General features: G+C 43.5%; 1 protein-coding gene across 8 annotated transcripts in view; it reads right to left on the bottom strand.

Moving 5' to 3' along the window:
* TEAD1 (TEA domain transcription factor 1) overlaps positions 1-22,043 on the bottom strand; it is a 255,710-nt gene that overhangs the window by 60,152 nt on the left and 173,515 nt on the right. For 5 of the 8 annotated variants that reach the window (XM_087433190.1, XM_014783067.2, XM_087433192.1 and 2 more), the window contains 3 exons: positions 15,419-15,483; positions 12,991-13,053; positions 12,839-12,901 (listed from right to left, as the gene is read on the bottom strand). In XM_087433190.1, the coding sequence (XP_087289316.1) occupies positions 12,839-12,901; positions 12,991-13,053; positions 15,419-15,483 (191 nt within the window). The remainder of the gene's footprint in view (positions 1-12,838; positions 12,902-12,990; positions 13,054-15,418; positions 15,484-22,043) is intronic. The other 3 variants (XM_087433191.1, XM_004418446.3, XM_087433194.1) reach the window with 3 other exon arrangements.

Raw genomic sequence — 22,043 nt, forward strand, 5'->3', positions numbered from 1 at the left:
AACTGAAAGAATAATGAACCTCATGTAACAGCTTTTCGGGGATGCACGTGGTCATTATGAACATCTGTCAGGGCACGTGCTGTAGCTGAAGGACACTGTGAGGGCCCTGGAAGCTTGAGGGATTACTGGTCCCCAACAGAATGGCCCTGGGTGACTAGTGATACTTCTGCTGCCTCTGGTCAGATGGCGTTCTTCGAGTTGAGGCTCCATTTGCTCATCTGCTGAATGCTCTAACCTAACCCAGCTTTCTCTGGTAACTTTTTTAAAGATCCGAAACATTTCAGATACTGAGATGCCTGAAAAAAGACAAATCTTGAAGTCAGTGGAATTTTATGATAGACTCAAGGGGCATGTGCAAATGCCCTAAAGCCAAACTGAGGCTGACACACACAGGTCTCTGCCAGTCAATCTACTCGTAGCTGGTCCTATGGTTTCACCTGCCACCAGCTCCATCATCCCCTCGGAGGGTAATCCATGTACAACGAACAGTCACTCACTCCCTTCTCTGTCAGGAGCACCTCGACAGCAATACAAACTCGTGGGTCTCGCTTTGGACCAGTCACTTTGTACTCTAGCCCCCAAGCCAATTAACCCCTATTGAGAGGTTATAAGTGCCCTCAAGGTGACCTCTGAAACTGAAGTAATGGCATAGGTATAACCACAGGCGCCTTCCCCAACAAGGAACAAGCCTTACAACTTCTCCAGGGCCCCTTCTAGAGGAGCGGGAAAGCGGAAGGCCAAGCCTCCGGCCTGCTTGGCTGATGCAAATTCTGAGGAGTAACTACAAATGAGCCGTGGGCTTGGCTCTATCCCCAAAGAACATCAAGACGCCTCTCTCAGACCTGAGAGTGCTGTGTTTATGAAATGCTGATAACAGGGGTGACCCTGCTCACCCCCATACACAGTGCATTTGTGCACACTTGGGGGGAGTGATTCAAGAACAAATCAAAAGTCCAGGTCCAAATGGAAATGAGTTCCCCATGTCTCCATGGCCCACTCTTATTCTATAGCTGCTTGAGATGTTTCCCTCAGCTGGGCTGACTGCAAAGTTCTTCAAATCGTGAAAAGTTCACGGAAGTTTCCTACTTTTCTTTTTTAACAGGGAAATCAGTCAATGAGGAAAGGAGAAAAAAGTCACCAGCTTTGCTGTTTGTCACACAGCTTCAGAACATGGTCTTTTTCTTTTGTTAAAGAAAGTAAGGTTTGACTTTCTTATTACCCAGCACTCCACAAGGTATGTGAATGAAAACACAAGTTCAAAAGCAGGAGAGCAAATCAGTTGCATCTATGGCACCAACTTGCTCTATGCCAGGAAAAGGCAGACCTGCAGAGGAGTCTGGAGACCTGGTTCCAAGCCCACCTCCACCTGATGCCAATGGGCTGTGTTACTCTGGGCAAGTCATTTAACACTCTCTAATTTTCTTCATCTACAAAATAAAGCACTGTATTTTATTCTCTAAAGCCTTTCTGGTTCTAAAAGTATCTGTAGCTATGACTGTGGTTCCATTATAAGCAAAGACATCTTAATTCATATAGACAAAAAACCAGTAGTGAAAAGACAGCAGGATGTTGAAATTTGGGCAGCTCTCGGCCTCCTGTCCTAATAGAGAGAAGCCAAGTGTGGAGAGGAAATTTCATCTCAAGTAGAGGTTCTTTCTGCACTTGACCTACCTATTTGAGAATAGGCAATTTTCTGCAAATGGACTAAAATGTCTATACCAGTGATTTCCCCACCTTTTGTAGTAGAGACACTGACTACTCATTTAATTTTATAACATCTCCCCTTGATCTATGATATACATTTGAAACTTAAAAAGATTAAAAATTTTTGGTTAAAATCTAAAATAACCCTGTAGATAATAAGCGCCGCCAGGGATATATTGAAATCAGAACTGAGAGCCTGGCTGTAGACCCACTTATCCTGAAATGGGAGTACGGAAGGATGCCGAGCTCAGAGATTTCAATGGAAGGATCTCTAAGTTGTCATTTTCAGCCTAGAGATACATGCCTGGCTTCGAAGAAATTATAACTCTAAGTGTCAGACCTGAGTAAACTGTTTCTCTGGGTCACTCTAGTCTAATAGTCTGGACTTTTAAACATCCCACTCCATCCTCACCACTCACCCCCAGGCTAAAGCGGGGAAGGGGGAAGCTGTCACTAATTCATCCAAATAGCTAAAGCTTAAGTAAATTCAAAAATACATGCTACGTTTGTACATCATATTAATTTTATTCTAAGATGTTTTCAACACCCACATTTCTGAGATGTGGATGAGATTTACAAAGGACAAGCACGTTGTTCTATCTTGAAAAACTGTTATTAAGTCAATACTGAGTTATCACCTATGATGTCTTAGACCACAGGAAATACTCTGAGTGTATGCGGACATATGAGCATGCACAAACAAGAAACACGTGTCCTAGGAAAAAGCTTGGACAACTTCACAGTGACTCCTTATTTCTGACTTTAAGATTCTCTATCTCTAAGATTCCAAAGAATGAGGCCACAAAGAGGTGAACGCTTGGGGAGTGGGGAAAGAAAAGGCATATCTCCCTCTTCCAAACTGAACCCTAACTCAAGCCCATGACCTGGAATGTGGAAAATACTTATGGAGCAGGAAACATGGGCCTGAGACTGTTGATGGGCTGCTAAGAAAAAATGGCCCATGGAATTGAGAAAGAGAGCAGACAAAGCCCTCGAATTCAGGGTGCATGTCTCTGTACTCACTCGACTTTCTTCCCTGTCCAATTTCTGGCACACCGTGCTGTCAATGGCCTATCTCAGCCACACGGGGTCCAGCAGGCCATGTCATGCATAAACTCCTCAGCCTGAAGCCTTTCAAACTGTTATTGTTACTAAGTAAACAGGCTTTCATATTTCATGAAGCAGACCAAGGCTGCTGCTACAATTCTGGGTTCCGCTGACTGCCTCCTTTTTATGGTTGAAATGCACAGAATGTTTGGAAAATGTCCACATGTAATATACATGACAGGAAGGCAGCCTATCACAAATGCACATGGCTGGAGTGGTGTGCTCTTCAAACTCGAGGGCATTTTATGAATCAGTCTCTGAATAGCACGGGAGTCTTATTCCCCTCTCTCCTCTGCTTCCCCAGCTTTTGATTATTCTGGGGAATCAATTATCTCATAATTTTTAGTCATTAACCATAAACAAATTTTAAAGATAATATAGAAAGGTCACATGCTTGCATATACAATATTATAGCTGCCCATTAAATATTATAGCTGTTCCAATAAAATTATGAAATTTTAATGAACAGCATACTAAATCAATATATTCTAAACAGTTTACTCGGGGGCCATCATTTCAGAATTTAAAGACTTCAAACTAATTTATTCATACAGAATCCACCAATACATCAGGAAAAATACATAAAGTAAAAAAAGACTATGGATTCAAAAACTCTTGATAGCTATCAAATGATTTTCTCCATATACTGTTCCCAGCAACATAAAAATATAGTGCAAGAGAGGAAAGACAGCAATTTGCTTGTAAAATCACTTTTTCAGAAAAAGACAAAACAGAATACTTTCCTAAGTAATTTTGCAGATGTTGTTTCTAACCTTGCACTATGTGGATTCACATGACCTCTGTAATTACTAGCAGTAGCCCCTGAGCAGATAAACATCACAAAACCCTATGATGGTTTTGGAGAAAGGATGGAGGGCACTTGAATTTTTCTAGCCATGACCTCTAATTTGCTTATTATTAGAGAAAGCAGGAGTAAATACAAAAGGGGGCTATTTCGGTGAGGCAATAGCTAACGCTGAGGAGAGAAGGCACATTCATACCTCTCCTGACTTGCCATGTAATGAGTAGCAATTAATTCATCTTATTGTATTTCCAAATGCCAAAGACTCCATTCACATCAAAGAAAAATTTTTCAAGGCTTTTACCATTGTTCATTTTTAAATATATTGAGCTATATTTAGTATTTTATAATTGTCAATAGCGTTTCCTTTAATTCTAATGTGAGGCTTAGTATCATAAAAGATTGCAGACAAGGATCCAGGTGATTTGTAGGCGTTCCTGATGACTCTCCACCAGGAAGCCTGGGATTTAGGTCAGCTAATGCCAGGTCTGGGTGTTGGGAAAACGACATCCTTTTGACCTTGGCCCCCTTTCCCCTGGGAGGTAACAGCAAGAGGCAGGGGGTAAATCTCCCTTGAAAAGTCAGAGGGACCCAAGCTGGCAGCAGGCTCAAGTTTAGCTCTAGACTGAGTACCAGCTCCTACCATCATCTCCGTTTAATTCAAACATACAGACACAATGAAAAGAGGGCTCAGTTGAGGGAGACAATGTAAAAGCATCTTGTGCCAGGGAAATGAGCCCTCTCCTTGCCCAGTACTCTTTGGGGAGGCAGTATGACATTATGCAAAGAGCTTGGGCTTTGGTGACAGCTGGCCCTGAGATCCAATTCAGACTTATGACCTGGGTAAGTCACTTGGCCATTCTGGGCCTCGGCTTCCTCACCTGTAAAGTGAGGATGACACCACCCACCTTCAGGGCTGCTTTGAGATTTGCATCAAGTACTCCACACACTGCCCACGGCCTTGCCATTTGGTGAACCTGCAATCTATGGGACCCACGTGACCGACCATCCAGGCTCAATGCTGCTCGAGACCTGAAATGCTTAGAAACCCTGGGTTTTGATGAGAAAAGCTTTGGGCTCAATGTTATTCTAGAGCACTGCCTACATTGGAGGCCAATTAATTAGAGGATTTCTCCAGGAAGGGATAAAAATGTAGAATGAGGCTGTTCGCACTGCTCTTAATAAGAAAATCCAGGGGGCCGGCCCCGTGGCTTAGCGGTTAAGTGCGCGTGCTCCACTACTGGCGGCCCGGGTTCAGATCCTGGCCGCGCACCGATGCACCGCTTCTCCGGCCATGCTGAGGCGGCGTCCCACGTACAGCAACTAAAAGGATGTGCAACTGTGACGTACAACAATCTACTGGGGCTTTGGGGAAAAAAAGGACGAGGATTGGCAATAGACGTTAGCTCGGAGCCGGTCTTCCTCAGCAAAAAAAAAAAAAAAAAAAAAAAAGAGGAGGATTGGTATGGATGTTAGCTCAGGGCTGATCTTCCTCACAAAAAAAAAAGCAAAAAGAAAATCCAGACCTGGCTCCATTCACACAGAGAGGTAAATGTATTCAGTCCTCTAGTTTACACTGTAAGTTCTGCATCACCCCATCATCAATGAGAGGTCCTAATGCCATCACACCCAAGCACGAGAAATTAACTGTCTCCCATTTTAGTTTTAACCTGGTTAAACTAAAAACAAGGTAATGAAAATATCATTGAGGAGACGGGGTACATGTCATGAATGCAAAAGAACTCCCCAAAGATTGGGAGATGCCAGGAAAGGCGGTGTATCATTTCCCAAATCCCACGACTGGGACAAGTGTCTTGGTGCTGGCGCTGAGACAAAGGAGGTGGTGGTTTCAGGCTTCCTCTGCTTTGTGTTCTGCTAACAGCCAACGCTTGAAGGAGCAGAGTGGCTCAGAGGGCCAAGGGGAACACTACTGGATGAAGTGAAGCGTGTCTTCCCCGTGGACAGGCCGATTCCTGGATGCAATCAGTGGTGATACAACAGGATCCAGCAGCGTGGACTGCAGCAATGCCCCGGCAAAGCTCTTGAACTCCTCAAGAGAATTCAATTAACAATTTGAACTTTAAGCTCTCTGCTTATTGGAAGGAATGGCAGATTGGAAAGAATGGCCTGTTCAGAAATCAAATCACAAAGGCCGCCAGGGAGAGAATGAAGAAAATGGCCCCGGGGAGTACACGTAGCTCGTAAATTAGTCACCAACAACTGCACACAATCAGAGAAGCTCAGGCCTTTTTCTGCTCCACTGGGATGCTGCAATGTCAGCAAGCATAGGCTTTTATTCAATACAAGTCCGAAACTTGACATGAGGACGTGTACTGCCTCAGATGTATTCCTTCAGGGCAGAATGAAGACTTCCTTTCCCCTTAGTACTTTCACCAAAACACACTCCAGACCGAAGTGGCCTGGTCCATCTTCATGGGAAGATGATGATGGTCCTCGGTGTGGTGGTCATCTGCAGAATTAGGTTGTGACTCCCATAAGCCTTGAAGCCAGCAAATAAAAGGACTGCCTTTCAGCTGCTATCAGGGAAAGGAGGCCTCTAGGAAGGGACTGGACAACCTCTCAGGACAATCAAATATATCGACTCAGAACAGGAAACTTTAAGTAGGAACTCTGAATAGGAAAGAAAAGACTGCTTAACGCATGGAGAATACTTCTGCATTCTTTCTACATGCTGGGATAATAAATCCCTGGAGCTTAAAAAAAAAAAAAGTTAATGACCTTCTGATGAATTAACAGTGAGTGAATAAATCAAAGTAGGGAAAAATTTCTAAAGTTGCAAGCTAGTCCTCAGCCCATACTACACAAAGTCTTCTCAGACACAGTGCTGCCTCTCACTGCTCAATGGCAGAGTCCCGTGAGGGGCTAAACTAGAGGAAAGGGGGAGATGGAAGACACTGAATGAGACTGGTGTGGATGACACTGCTGTAGACGCAGCTAGTGACACAAGGTCCAAGGGAGATCTCTAAGTCAGCATCCTTGCAATTCCCAAATGCATGGTCCGTAGACCGATAAGGCCACTTGCCCACTGTAATTCCATGCATCTATCTTCTACTTTATAACTAGAATCACGCCCAGCTACAAAGCTGTGTGTCCCGTAAAACCTACCTAGCACCTGAAGAGTGATGAGTCAAAAGGAATTTGTCTGGGCAGGAGCCAAACACACAGCACCCCCATGACTGAGAAATGACTCCCACAAAGCTCAGCTCACTTCTAGACCAGCAGTTAGCAGTCTGACTCGTTTCTTAGACACTTTAGCCCAGAAGATTAAAACAAAACAAAGTGTATGTTTAATGGCCAAAATTCTGGCACTCTGGCCACAAACGCCTTGCATTTCTTTATCCATCCTAGCAGGCTCTTGAATCTCAACTGCACTCTGCTGACCCCTTCGCCCTTCTCCCTACTGGCCCAGTCTCTCTGCTTCCGGTTCTTCATCTCCCCACGTCCCTCCCTGACCACTTCAACTATTCCCTAGATTTTCTTGCCCCCCTGCATCTCTCTCTCATGACTGTGGTCTGTGTCCAAGGCCACCCCAAAATGTTGGCCAAGTCTATCTTGGCTTAGGCAGCTATAAATTGTAGAGGAAAGCCTCATGTTGGTGCCACTGGCTTTAGCACGAATTCATTGTAGACAATGGGTAAAAATCTAGATTAGTTTTAGGACGGGGCAAAAGAAAAAGAGATCGTTGTCACTGGATTTGATTTTCTCAGGGAAATAAATGGAAAGGAGAGACACTGTTGGGTGGGGGGGAGACTGAGATTAGGGAAGAGGGCGGATAGAGGAAATCAGAAAAAGTAAGAATAATGTTTTCCCATTTGATTTCTTTCACTTAAAAAAAAATTAAAGGAAATATGTCACAATGAAAGTGATCATTTCCAGATAGTACAAACATGAATGGTTAATATGTCATTCTCTGCACTTTGTTATATTTAAAATTTAGCATCAACAAAAACTTCAGTTAATTTTGATGCATACCCTCAGTGAATTGCCATTACTTTAAAAGAATCCAACCATTAATAACCTAAGTTTTAAATGCTGCTATTGAAAACTTTTGGTGTACATTTGTCATACTTAATAAAGATAGAACTTTTAAACATAATTTACTCTTAAAAACAATGAGGAAGAAAGAGGACAGCTGTCCGAGGTGACAGGAGTGGAGGACGATAAAGACTGAGGAGGGTCAGGGAGCCAGGCCCCCAGGGTGTGCGGTAGGCCCCTGGTCCAGGCCCGTACCTCTCTCACTCAGACTCCTACAGCAGCCCCTGAATCAGTCTCCCTGCCTCCAGCTTTGCTCCCTCCGAGCTATCCTCCGAAAACGGCTGGAGAGATCTTTCCGAAGCATAAATGTGAATGACCCCTGCGTGCTCCCCATGGCCCACAGATGAACCTCACTCCTCAGTGGGATGATCCAGGACCTTCCTGATAGGCTCCTCCAGTCTCGTGTCCCATTCCATGCCTCCAACAAGATGGTGTTCTTCCTGGTCTCCAAACACTCCCCATATCTCAGGGGAAACTCTTTGTCTTTCTCTATGCTCAGTTCTAATGGTACCTTCTCCACGAGGTTTCTTTAATTCTCCTACACTCAGAATTAATCGTTCTTTTCACTGTGAAGTCTTGGCACTACTCTGTTAAATTTCTACTGCAGATCCCCCTAGCTAGGGACAATCTACTGGAAATCCTGTACAGCAGTCCCCCTTAACTGTGGTTTCAGTTACGCAGTCGACTACACTCCAGAAGCAGATGATCCTCCTGACGTACTGTCAGAAGGTCAACAGCAGGCTAACGCTACGTCACAAAGCCTATGTCATTCACTTCACTTCATCTCATCATGTAGCCATTGTATCATCTCACATCATCACAAGAAGGGTGAGGACAGTATGGTAAGATAATTTTGAGAGAGAGACCACATTCACATAACTTTTATTACATAACATTGTTTTATTACATTATATTGTTATAATTGTTCTATTTTTTTATTAGTTATTGTTGTTAATCTCTTACTGTGCCTAATTTATAAATTAAACTTTATCATAGGTATGTATGTACAGGAAAAAATATAGTGTGTACATATGTATATATATGATGCAATACCATCTGCAGTTTCTGGCATCCACTGGGGGCGAATCTTGGAACATATCCCCTCTGGATAAGGTGGGACTACTGTATTTTCCCCAAATGTGGCCAAAAATAACAGAAAAGTTTAGTATTCCTCAAGAACAGAGACCCTGCTTATTTAAACTCAATGCCTGACTTTTACTAAAGAGTCTAGAACATACTGGACTCTCAATGAAAAGTTTACTGGACTGAATGAAGTAATCATTTCTGCACTTTTAAAGTTGAAATCGACACGGAAATCTTAAACTTTTAATAAAACAAATTTTATTATTAAAGTCCACACATTTTGGGGTGATCTGGCTCACAAACAAGCACTTTGAGAATCCCTGCAGTTAGCAGAAGCATAAAGCTGACCCTTGGAACTTATTCTAATAGATTTTCAGGGGTATGACTTCTGAAGCTGGGATGACTCATCCACAACTGTGACACGGGAATGACGGCTCTCTTCTCAAGTCTGTTGTCTTCAGAGGAACATGGCAGAACAGGCTACAGAACTTGGAAAACATGGGCTCTAAATGGGACACACGAGCTGCCCTGTAAAGGTTAGGAAAGACAGCCGAGAGGCAGTCATCTCCTTTTGCCTCTGCCTAAAGCAGTGTGGTTTTTCAAACCTCATTCAACGGAACAGCTAAAGAGGCCATTGCTAAGGATGAGAGATCGTGAACTTCAATTAAAACAGCTTTAACTCTTTTATATATTGAAGGTTTCAAGTAAGATTTCAATCTGAAACATGAGCACGCTGCTTAAAAAAAGGCTGGAAAACCACTAGCCTTAAGAATTCAACACATCCTTCTCCAGGAAGTGAAGAGAGGCTTCTAGACAAGAGGCCTCACATGGAAGCCACATGTGGCAGGGGCCTCAGGTATAAGCAAACCACTTTTTCAAACTCCAAGGACGGGTAGAGAAATGAGGCTTGGCTTCAGTCTTCATAGGAGGGCCACAGGCCTTTGTCCACCCCAGAGAACGGAAATCCTTTGACTTCTGAGCATGTGGAGAAATGGCGAGCAGCCTGGCTGAGGTAGGAAGGGCAAGGACAAGTCCTCAGATGGTCAGTCATCAGCCACCTTCACCAGGAAGCTTTGCTATATCTTCTCAGGCAAAGCACAGTGTCTGTTGTAAGTCTGGATATTTCCTGCCACCCCTACCACCCACCCAGAAGCTATCGTTGTTGTCTGTTGGGATGACTTCAACTTTCTATAGCGAGTTCATCTCATTAGTTATTGTAGAAGGCCAAGAAGAAGTGGCTATCAGCCTGACCCCACAATGAACTCAGCAAGGATGCTCATCCCTGCCTCCCAGGGATGTGCTGTTAAGACTCCAGAGCTGAACAAGAAAGTGCGGACGGAGCGGCGAGATCTACCTCTTCTCCAAGGCCAGCAGACCTGAGCCCGTTTCCTGGCAATGGCTGGTTAGGAAGGTTAAAGAGAGCAACTCTAACATAAAACACCCACGGGAGCTGAAGTCAGCAACATCTCTGCAGGCAGGTGACAGCCAGCCTCATTCTCCTCCACTGTCCTAAGGCCCTCAGAGTGGTAACATGGCAGCTCTGCAGCTAGGACCACATCACCCCCCGAGTTACTGATGATCACCACAGTGTCAATCACAAATTAAGTCCACATTTTGACCAAGGGCTCAAAGTTAAAAATTCACCTTACTTCTAAAATCTGGGTGCTGAGGGTGGGGCTGGTAGCAAGGGCTGCGTGCCTAGATACAAGAGATGTGAGGGGTGACGGGTTATCTACAGTGTGTGAGGGCGTGAAGCTTTCTGCTTGAAAACATTCTCCCACCTCCACTAGAGGAAACCCTGTCTGAAACAGGAGTGGTTTAGGATTCATAAAGATCTGAGTTCAAATCCTGACTTTGACACTTACTAGGCTTGGGGGCTTTTGGCAAGTCAAACTCCAGGAGCCCTGGTTTCCTAAATATTATTCCTCAAAATCGGAATAGCGGAGCTTACTTCGCAGTGAACTTACATGAGAGCACACACAAGAGGTCTGCACTACACTAACTCCTGTCTTTCGGTCCCATCCCAAGCAGCAGCACATTGTCCCTGTAGCTCGTCCCTGGGATTCCCCCCATGTTTTATTTTGGCTCTTTCTGCTAACCCTTATCCAACAGCGCCCTACATTTCACATTTCCCTTTACAAGGCCAGCTCTATGAACAGGGGGTTGGCTGTAAACTGCCCACCACGATGAGCGCCAGGCCTGGAACACTCAACTGGTATTACTGACGGGAAGAACAAAGGCCTCTATTTTTCCAAGAATGATGTGGTAGGGAGGGAGGAAAGGAACTACGAGAAGATGGAGGTGGTTCTTGGAACTGAAATGCTGAGCCAGTTGCTCCTTGACTGTCTGTTTCTGCCTCCTCCTTGTGTCTGCCCCAAAGGAGAGTGGGCCAGGGCTGAAAGTAAGGGGAAAGTTTTTTTTTTATTTTTTAAGAACAAACACAAATACAACTGTGTGTATATATATGTATAAAGTAATGGCAAAATTATTTCCATTGAGTAAGATTCCTAAAATCACCACGTGAGAAAGAGAGTGCATCCCAGAGGGATCCCTTCTGAACAGGAGAGCTTTATTCATCACTTATAGGGCTTTTGGTCTACAGCTGTGGGCCCTGGTGGGTCCAGAGGAACCACATAGACAGTGTAGAAATACAGCAATTCATAACATCGCAGATGGAAACACAAAATTGATGTCTGTAAACTTCTTTGTACATCATTAATTCGTTAGCTCAGAGAAACTAGAAACAGAGTCAGAACTTGAGCAAACACTGGGGAAGTTACATCCACATAGAGAGGACTGCATCTTTGGTTAAAAAGCAGGATCTAGGAAGTTATCTTAGTCTTCCAACTGCTCAGCCAGTGCAGCTAAAAGCCAGCCACCATCAGCCACACGTGCGAGCGAGCCAGCATGCTGCCCACTGCAAAGGGCACACCAAATGCTCCTTCCTAGTCACTAGTCCTACTCCGCAGCCAGTCTTGCTTGCATTAAAAAAAATTGGAGGACTTTGGGAAGGGTCCCAGTGTTCACCACTCAGTGCTGTGAAATTACACTTTGTTCTTTAGATTTAGAACAAAAACACAAATTTAACGAATATATGGAAAAAATCAGAACAGGACAAAAAAAGGAATGGGGGAAAGGCAACAACATGGGCTACAAATTCATTTTTATTATAAAGTAAAGCTCCTCCATGCAAAAACTATAATCGTTTCGCATTTCTAAAAAGGGCATTACAGAAAAAAAGGTCATGTATGTTTTACTACAAATTTTGGAAGGGGAGAAAATAGGGAGAACTTGCATTTAACAAATTGTCCATGCCTCCATTTTTGCTATGAAATATATATTAAGAGACTGGAAAATGAGGCACTTGTAAAAAAAAATTCAAGTAAACTCAAGTATGAATGGAATTGCAAACATTGATTTGATCAAGAGCTTTCCCATCTCTAAGATCCATCTTTTTTTTAAAGGTCTCATCTTAAATTTCTTTTTCAATAAAAGAGCCCTACACTGAAAAAACAACATTAAGCAATGTGCAAAAATCTGGCAGAAAATACTCTCCGTGTTCGAAGAACACATGAGAAATTAACAGGAAAAAGATGTATTTTCATAAGTATTCTTGAAAATACATCAAAAACACAAAATAATTTCTAAATATTTTTTTTAAAGTAATTTCATGCTGACCATGAAATGATTTTTTTTTTAATGATTTTTCTTTAAATATAATTTCTACACCAACTTTACATCTCTGGACTTTTTTTCTTCTCTGAGCCCAGGGCTGCTTGGTGGATATTCGAAGGGTGAAAAAAAAATCATGTTTCTGTGCTGAAAAGTTATCAAGACCAGCTCTCTGCTGCATTTGCATTGTTACTGGGGACACACACACACACACACACACTCTCTCTCTCTCTCTCAGCTTAATGTGAGGCTAGTACAGAAACAGAGAGATTAGACACAAAGAAATGTAAACAGCTCTCACATGCGAGGAAACTAGGTTACGAGAATCCCAGCACCAGGCATTCACCAGTCACCATGGAAAACAGGAAGTGAGATGCATAGCAACCACAAGCCAAAAAGCAGGAAAGCGCATACCTTTAGCTTGGAATGAAAATCACGAGATTTCCTTCTGGCAAGAACCTGAATGTGACTAGACACCTGCAGGGTAGGGGAAGGGAGGAAAACAAAGGAAAAGCCTGTAACCATGGAGATGAAAAGCCCCCTACAACTGGGCAAGCCAGACGTACCTTAATGGCGGCTTGAATTTCTCGAACTTTCTTTCTTGCTAAGACCTGTATATGACTAGACACCTACATTGTTCGGGATTATGAGGGGAAACAAAAAACAAAACAAAACAAAACAAAAAAAGGAAATCAAATATAAAATTGCTACTCCTTGGGAGGGTTTCGGGGTGGGGGGTGGGGGGGGGGAGGTTATTTGCATCTCAACAAAGCTCTGCAGTTAGGAATACACAGTCCCAGCCAGACACCAAGCCCCCAGCGCTGCTCTAAGCTTTTCAGACTGGGTCATCACTGCAGTGACTTGATTCAGGATGAAAGTTAGGCTGATCTCAGTTTTCTCACCAGGGAGAAAGTCATGGGCACGGGATGCGAGGGGGAGAGTGGGGTTGTTTTCCTCATAAAATTAAAAAGGTGGGGGTAGAAGTAAATGAAAACATTTATAGCTTCTCAGTTATCAGGAGGGAAAATCCCTTTTTCTCAATTTAGAAGAGACGATCCATAAATTAGCACATTCTGCAGAATCAAAAAGCTGAAGCTGTCGGTTGTATTCTGATCTCATTACGAGCTCTGGATTCTGTAGCAAATGTTAAAATAATACTGACATGTAAATTAGATCTCAAAGAGAAATGGAAAGACCCAGTTAGCAGAGCATTTTTTTTTTTTGCCCTTATAAATATCTTTAATCCTTCCACTCTTTTGGATATTGACTGGACGCCAAGTGGATTTGCATATTATTACAAAGCGAAAAGTGTGAATACAGCCAGCCAGCCATCCTGTTAGAAATCTGGGTTGAAAACCACACGGATTTGCTGAACAACAAATTCACATTGGAGAGGTATCACCAACTGCTGCCTAAAAACATCCCCAGGATGCCGGGGTGTGGAAACCAAGCCAAGCCCGGCTTCTGAAACACAATGATTCCACTGGGTAAACAAATTTGCATCTCTTTCAGCGGGACTCGCTTAAATTTAGAAGAGTCCCCCAGTGAAGGGGTTGGGCACACGACCAGAGCTCACAGACCAGCAGACAGCCCAGGTCCAGCACTTGCAGTATGTTGGGAATTAGATCTGTTTGTTTCAGAAATTTAGAACCTTCCATGTAAAAGTTCAGCAATCCACACTGCGAGGCAATTACTTCATTTCAAACACTCTAGCGACTCTAAGAACAGGATTTACGATAATAAAAGATCTTTTTATCTTTCACTTTGAGTTTTGAGTGTTAATTTGTTTTTCCATTTGCTTTTGTATTTATTTAGTAAGTATGGAGAAGAAGGAACTCCCCCATCCTCTTCACTCCTCCATCCGGCTCTTGCTTTTACTTGTTTTCACCCGAATTTTGTTCTTTTGGGATTCTCTGAGTTGAAGAGGGCCACCGTCGGGGGGAACATCCACCGAACAGACAATGTCCTGCCTCTGAGCACTGGCAGGAGGCCACTTCCCTCTGTGCTGACTCAGCAGCCAGGCTCCTGGCTGGGGCACAGGGAGCATTCCTGGGGAAAAGCTCTCCCCCGTCATAAACACTCACGAAAACAACTCATCACCGAGCAGAGAACTGGAACCTGCTGCTCAGGCTTAACGAGACCACAGCTGAGCTTGGCTTTTGGTTTGATTATAGTTTTTAAAATCCATGCCAGATCAATCAGCATAGGTCAACATTAAAAAAATAATTTTTTTTCTGTTAACAACTCACCCGTGAGGTTTGTATAATTTTTTTCCCCCTTTCCCTTTCTTTCTTTTTCTGTTTGTAGTTAAACACACATTGCTCATCCATTCCAGTTCTGAACTGGGTCAGAGATTTGGGCTGCTTGACATCAGAAAGCACAAGGAGAGTCGGAGCCCTGACAAAGGGCAGAGGAAAATTCCTGCCACTACTCTGCACAAAGGTATTTCAGTTGTAACTTCATTTCAGTCACAGCAGCTACTGACAAAAAGCCACAGCTTACGGAGCGACAGTTCCCTGGACGCACATCATTCAGTATCATTTTCAGGCCAACACTTACGGCTGCTGGTGTTACTTTTTCATTGAAATGATGACTAATATGTAATTGTTCCAGGATTTTACAATGTGTAAAATCTCCAAATTTCATGACTCCAAGCGTATTTGCATCTGCAGCTTCTGCAATGTTTGCAGATGCATAGGTTGGGAAAGAAATTTAAGTCTGAAAACACAGTAAAGGAGCAGTTCATACACTGCCCTTACCAGTGAAACTTTCCCAAATGTGTATAAAAAGAACTCTAGAGACCACATCATAAAGGGTCACTGAAATGATGAACAGTGAAAACTGAGCCAATTTAATATGCCTACAACACTGACGTCCTCACAGGGAACTCAAAAATTGGGGCTCCTAGGAGCCAAAGCAGAGCCAGCCACTGCAGCCACAATGCCTCCTGGGGCCATTCGCTGACATGCACAACTTCCAGGCGGGTTACTTTACCTGTTTTCTGGTCCTCGTCTTCCCTGTCCTGAGTTTGATGTATCTGGCTATCAATTCATTCCTACCTGAAAGAAAGAAGAATTTACAGTAAGATAGGTTACTTAAAAAAAAAAAAGCCTCTGAAAGCTAAGAAGAGAATTCAGAATCAAGAATTTTTAAGTTGCAGGTCTAAGTTTATTAATGCTAGAAAAACAAAACAGCACAATTGTTTGCAAAAATATTTACTAGGGGAAATTAGGATGAACGGCATTTAATATGAACTATGATCAGCAACTGAGGATAGAAATATGCCTTGTAAAATTGTGCCTTTTTGTTTCTTTGCATGCTTGTACCTAAATGGGTGGTCATTTCTAAGAGCAGCAAATACACAGATTAGTGTGGGACCACACAAACCTGGTTCTGTTCTGGTCCTATTTTTCATATCCATTCCTCCGCACCCAGCTTTCTACTGGCAGTTAACTCCAGTTAGTCATTATAGCCACAAGAGAATGAACTGCAGTGCCCACGGAAACCCTACAGTGATAAGAACAGCTAACAGCACGAAAGCAGACACCCCCTAAAGATAGTCACTGCCCTAGTAACTAACTATACACAAGATCATGTCGGTGAGAAAAAACGACTAAACATCCTCCTCAAACCTTTATAACCTTTCTCCCAAAGAAAATGCCTAAAAGTATACACAAATACCTCCCATTCCTACCCCCCGAGGAGATTGAGAAGTCTCAAACAGATAACCTGACCACAGAACTATAAGATAATGGGGAAATATATCCCTGAAGCTAAGTGGAGAAATAGATTACTAAGCTACTACATGAAATAAAAATCCACTCATACATGACATGGGTCCAAATTGTAAGTATAATCATAACTGGATAGCTAGCCATGTAATTTGTGTTGGCTGTCTTACTTCCCAGACACACTGCTCTCCTGAAGAGGGCAAGAACCCTGTCTTGTTCCCCAAGTCTCCCCAGCACCCAGCACACTGCTGGGCACACAGAATAAATAAGGATATAACAGCCTGTGGTGAGAGAGAGTGAGCCACACCCCCAGATCTCCCCGGGCAGTGTAAAGAACTGGCAGCACTGATGACCGACACAACAGTGTCCTTATAGAAATCCCGTCTGAGAATTCTAAACTCTCCTATCACTGCCTAGAATATTTCTGTAATCACGGCTCTGCCACCACCTGTCTGGGTGAGGACTGCACAGGGCACAGTCCCCACTGAAAGGCAAAGGCATCGTAGACTCTTGGGGCTGGAAAGCACCTCTGGGTCATCCACTCCCACCCCTCAGTCTAAGTCCTTATAAACCTAAGCCAGCACTTCTAGAACTGAGGAAGCAGCCCATTCTATCTTAAAACATATTTAAGAATAAAAAGACCCTCCTTATTTGGGGTTTCCTGTAACTTGCATCCCCAGATTCTTCTTGCTCCTCTTAACAAGGCTAGTCCCTTACGCACATGACGCCTTCCAGATGTGAAGGACAGTTTTCAGGTCCTCCTGCAGTTGTACCCAGGCTAAACCTCCCTGTTCCTTTGTTATCTATGACAAGCTTTGGAACACTTCCACACCCGTCCTGTGACCATCCTTTGTTTATCTGCCTTTCATGGCCTGGAGCCCACAACTGTAGTGATGCTCCTGCTATGACAGGTCCCAGCAGAGTAGATCTATCACCTTCCTCATCCTAAATGCTTCACCTCTGTTAACGCAGCCTAATGCCGCACTAGATTTGGGGGACCAGAAAAAACTGTCAATTTATGTCCACCTGTCAACATGAACTCCTAGGTCTTTTTCATACAGGCTATTCCTCATATACATTTCTTCTCCTGTTCCTAGTCTCTTCATGCCTAGTTGGGATTTTCAATCCAAATACAGAACTTTATATTTATTTCTATGGCATTTCATCCTCTTAGATTAAGCTTATCATTCCAGTCTGTCAGAATCTTCTCAGATCCTGATTCTGTGACTGAACTTACCCTTTAACCACAGAAAAGGGACCTCTAAATCAGTTTTGAGGATTGCTTCTCTAAGCATTCTCTTTCAAACTTTTAAGAACCACCAATATTCCCTGTAGTGTCATCGGGTCTACTTCTCCATCTCTCAGATGGTTGTACAGATTTTGCAATTTGTCTCAAAGGCTCGCTGACAGCAGAGCCCAGCTAGGAGTGCCTAATTACCAGAAGCCAGACCTCAATGACAAGGTCTGCAGACGAGCCAAGCATCCTCCAGCCCGGGGCCTCACCGCGCACCCTGTTCAGGGCTGTCTGAAGGGCCAAGACGAAATAAATCCAGGGCTCTGTGTTACATGCAATTTCATCTGAACCTTGTCCAGATGGCAAACTTGTCTCCTGCCCCCATACTTGCTTATTTTCTATGAAAGCAGACGGAATAGCTCGGTATGTGTGACATATCACCTGTGTAACTAATTTTTAATTTCCTATGGCATTTGGTTGAATGGATGAGATCAACGTCCAGGACACTCTTGACTGTATACTGTGTAGTCTATGCAAATGCCACCCCTTGGGGTTAAACAATGTCAACTTACACTCTGATTAAAGTACTTCTGAAGATTACTACTTCTGCAACAGGCCCTCACTGAGTATCCACTATGAGCCGAGTGCCACGCTGTAGTCATCATTTCACTGAAAGCTTATCATAACTCTTACATTCCTGTTCTTCACATGAGCAGGATCACCTTTCAAAAGCCTGTGTTCTTTCTTTCACACCATGTTTCAAGCCACAAGGAGTAATTAACCCGAGGGTCCTATGTGTGTCTTCTTGTCTCACCAGAAGGAATATCACTGATTCCGATTGTAAATTCAAATTCAACTAACACTAAAGCATCTCCCGTGACCTGAACACAGTGTTAATCACTTTATTTCATGTGAATTTTTTAATGACCATGAGGGTGGCTTTGTGCACAGAAAACAATCATGTTTAACTGGTTGAAAAAAATGTACATTTCATTTGTTTAGTTATTAAAAAAAATAAACATCCTAGTTTATCTTTAAGTTTCAAGTTCAATTTATATATCTCATAATTTTTACAATCATTTTCAAAGGGCCATTCGATTAATGTTTGGTCCATTTTACAAACCTAGTTAAACTCCTTTAGACATTTGAAACTATATATTTAATTTGATGTACCTAATTCTTTTAAATATTAGAATTGTTTAACTTACAAAACTTTCCCTTAAACAACTCTTAGAAACCTAATAAATTCCCTTAGATGCTTTAACATTGTTTACAAATTGAGTAAGACTTCAACCCTCCCAAAAATCAAGTCTAAATCCATGACTTCCTTACACATTTTAATTTGCAAATACAGGCTAACTTGTTGCATGGGTCAAGTTATTTTAAATAATTACTTGAAGTATCAAATATACATAAATTCATTAAATCAAAAATATTAATACTATGACTTTGATTCTATTAAAATCTTCTATTTTCCATTCTAAGTTCTCCCAGAATTAAAATATGCTTACGCATTAGGGAAATAAGTATGCCATTCCAAACAATTTTGGAATATCTTTTTTGGCTACTTGGGGTTGTACATATTTTGCAGAAATCAACTAGGTTCTGAATCAATTCTTGTCAGTGACCCTGACAGGAGGTCCTGAGTCCTATTTCTATTGCTAGAGTACTGCCCTGCAAATGAGGGGGATCCAGATAGTCCAGAGCCCTGGATTTAAATCGTGGTACTGAGGTGCAGAATTCCCTAACTGAGGACCAGGAGCTCAGCGGCACCAACCATCACTGATGTAACTGGCAGTGGGTCTCCGGTCCACACTGCACAGTCTTGTTTTGCAGCCGTAATCAGAATGTTGGGTATTAGAAACCTTAACCCTCATTTCTCTCTCTTCCAACACACACACACACACACACACACACACACACACACACAGAGTGCTGCTTGATCCAGTAAACCTTACATTACAAAAATGACTTTCAACAAAGTTAACTTTCAAGTTAATCATGGCATTCCAAAACTAATCTTACAGTCACGTGGGGACCATCTCCTTTGTGCCTTATATGAAGCCTGTCTGGTGCATCTGGGATGTAAAGAGAAGACAGCTTGCCTGACCACAAGGAGTTCACAGTCCAACACAAGGCCTGGAATACAGCAGACCAGCTCAACGCGTCAGACAACGCGGGAAATCTCGAACGCCTTCCCCAAAGTACTAGAACGTAAGTTAGGCCTTTAAGGATGGATTACATTTTCTCCAACATTTTATTATGAAAAATCTCAGACATACAGGAGTTTTTTACAGAAAGAATTTCGGTGAACACTATACACCCACCACCTAGATTCTACCATCCACTGTTTCTACACCTGCTTTACCTCACGTCTGTCCATTCCTCTATCCATCCACCAAGCCATCTTATTTTGTTGTTGTTGCTGCATTTCATGTTGTTGTTGTTGCTGCAGGCACGATAACACTTCTCTCTAAATTCTTCAGTGTGCATATCATTAACTCAAGTGATAAGATGGATTTTGACAGGACGAATGGAGGGGGTAGGTTAAAGACCATTTTAGACCAAAGCAGCAGCATTTCTTTAAATATATAAGCAGGAAACTGGGACTCTCTAGAAAACCACACCTGCTGACCCTTCAGCTCCCTAGACCAATGCACATTCGTTCCTTCTGAGCCCAGGAGTCTCCAGGTTCTATACTCACAGCAGCCACGACTCATCTCCTTCATACTTCTCTATAAAGACTTGTAATTGCTTATAGAGCTGAGTGGCAACGTCACACTTCACCAAGTGTCATTATACGACAGCTTTGCTGTAGCACAAAATTTCCTTCAGAAATGCACATCCTATCACTTCTTTAGGTCTGCAACTCTGCAGCTACAGTTCTTGCTTTCCCCACAGGCAGTAGGCAGCAGCAGCAGAGACAAACACGGCCTGACCCGCCACTTTATACTGTGACCCTCACTAGGCACTGCAATCCAGATTTTATTTTATTCTTCCTTTCTCCTAAATAACATAACACAGTTAAAAGCGAGCCCATCATCAGCTGCTCCTGCATCCCGGATTGCTGTGAAATTGCCTGCTAAAGGGGGCAAAGAGAGCGAGATGCCGGCAGAAAGGCACGGGGTTTGCACTGTGCTTGCCTTATCCAGACAGAAGGCTGGTTAACGTTGTTGTGGGCTGAGTGTGTAATGGGATGTGGCCTCAACGCCATGTTTGAGGCACAGCAAATGCAGGGTCTGTGGCTAGAAAATGTAGCCCAGAGACACTCGGCTTTAACAGTGTAAGAGCCACTTTGTAATTGAATGGAGTCAGGGAGCCACAAAGAAAGAAGCAACAAATGGAACCTTCTCTTCCCTGGCTGCAGCCAGTCAGTCCTACGGCAAACACACCAGTGGAGGGCTGAGCAGCCCAGGGTCCTGGGGCGGGGGCTCTAGCTAATGCACTCTGAGGAAACCTCTGCTGGCCCTCCCTATGCTGGCAGGGAGATGTGAGTTTTCCCCATGCCTTTTTCCCCATGTTAAAAAAATGATAATCAGATGAAAACGCAAACTTCTCTTGATTGCTAGACCAAAGCTGTATCACACAGGCATTGATGCTATGGTGGCGACCACAGGGTCTTCCACACCCTCTCGCAAACCCTCACTCAGCTCAATAGCACTACTAGAACGTTCCCTGTTAACACCTTGAGCTTTCTGAGCTCTGTACCTGTGCGCACAATTGCTTTCACGGCCCATATTGTCCTTGCCCATTTCTGCACGTCTGGATTCTGCCCACCTTTCAAATGCCTCGTCCTTCACGAGCCTTCCAGCTAGAAGAGGGCTCCCCTGTCCCTAAATATCCACCGCCCTTGACCTGGGCTTCTTTGCTTCTGATTCGTATCCTTTCTGCCTTACACCATGTCGGTACATGTCACGGCTCCAACCAGATCATCAAGTCGTTGAAAACAAGAACCAATGACATTCCTCTTTGCTCCGCTTCCCCTTCCTAGGCAGCTCAATGTTTGTGAAGTGAGTCGTTGTTAGGGGCAGAAAAGGGGCTTCTACATCCCTACAATCCAGTTTGATGTTGGATCATCAACATTATCAACATAAAGTGAAAAAAGAAAAGAAAAAGATGACTCAGTGGGAAGAAGCAAAGAAAGATGCCTTCCACAAAGCGCCAACACCATGCAGCCTGGCTCTGTCCTCCAACACCAGCAGCAGGGCCCGACAGAAAGAACGTTCACAAAAGACTTTCTCAGGCAAGATTCTACAAGGTGGTATGAAAATACTTTCTAGCCACAGTCCCTTTTTTATCGGCTGAGGTTCCTCTAAAGGAAAAAATATCTTAGGATATGAAAGTCAACAACCAGAAAGCGCAGGAGGAGGGACCTTGTGGGACCCAGGGTCAGCGCCTAGGGAGAGGCCTCCAGAATGTTTAATAGGATGTTTCATGACCCTGTCCTCCCGAGTATCTGGGGAGTTATATCTGTGGATACTGCCAGAGGGACCTGCGAGGAGTTAATAATTAACCTCTTCCACCTTGCTGCCACCGTCCTAGCAACACTGGAGAAAGAAGGTCTACCAAAGCCGGCTAGTGCCCCAACAGCCGGACACCGACCGCACCTGCAAGCACGGCCAATGTGCGAGAACTAGGAGGGTACAAAGACGCC

The sequence above is a fragment of the Ceratotherium simum genome, chromosome 7, assembly GCF_057802395.1.
Source record: "Ceratotherium simum simum isolate JZ-2026a chromosome 7, ASM5780239v1, whole genome shotgun sequence".
NCBI classification, from domain to species: Eukaryota; Metazoa; Chordata; class Mammalia; order Perissodactyla; family Rhinocerotidae; genus Ceratotherium; species Ceratotherium simum.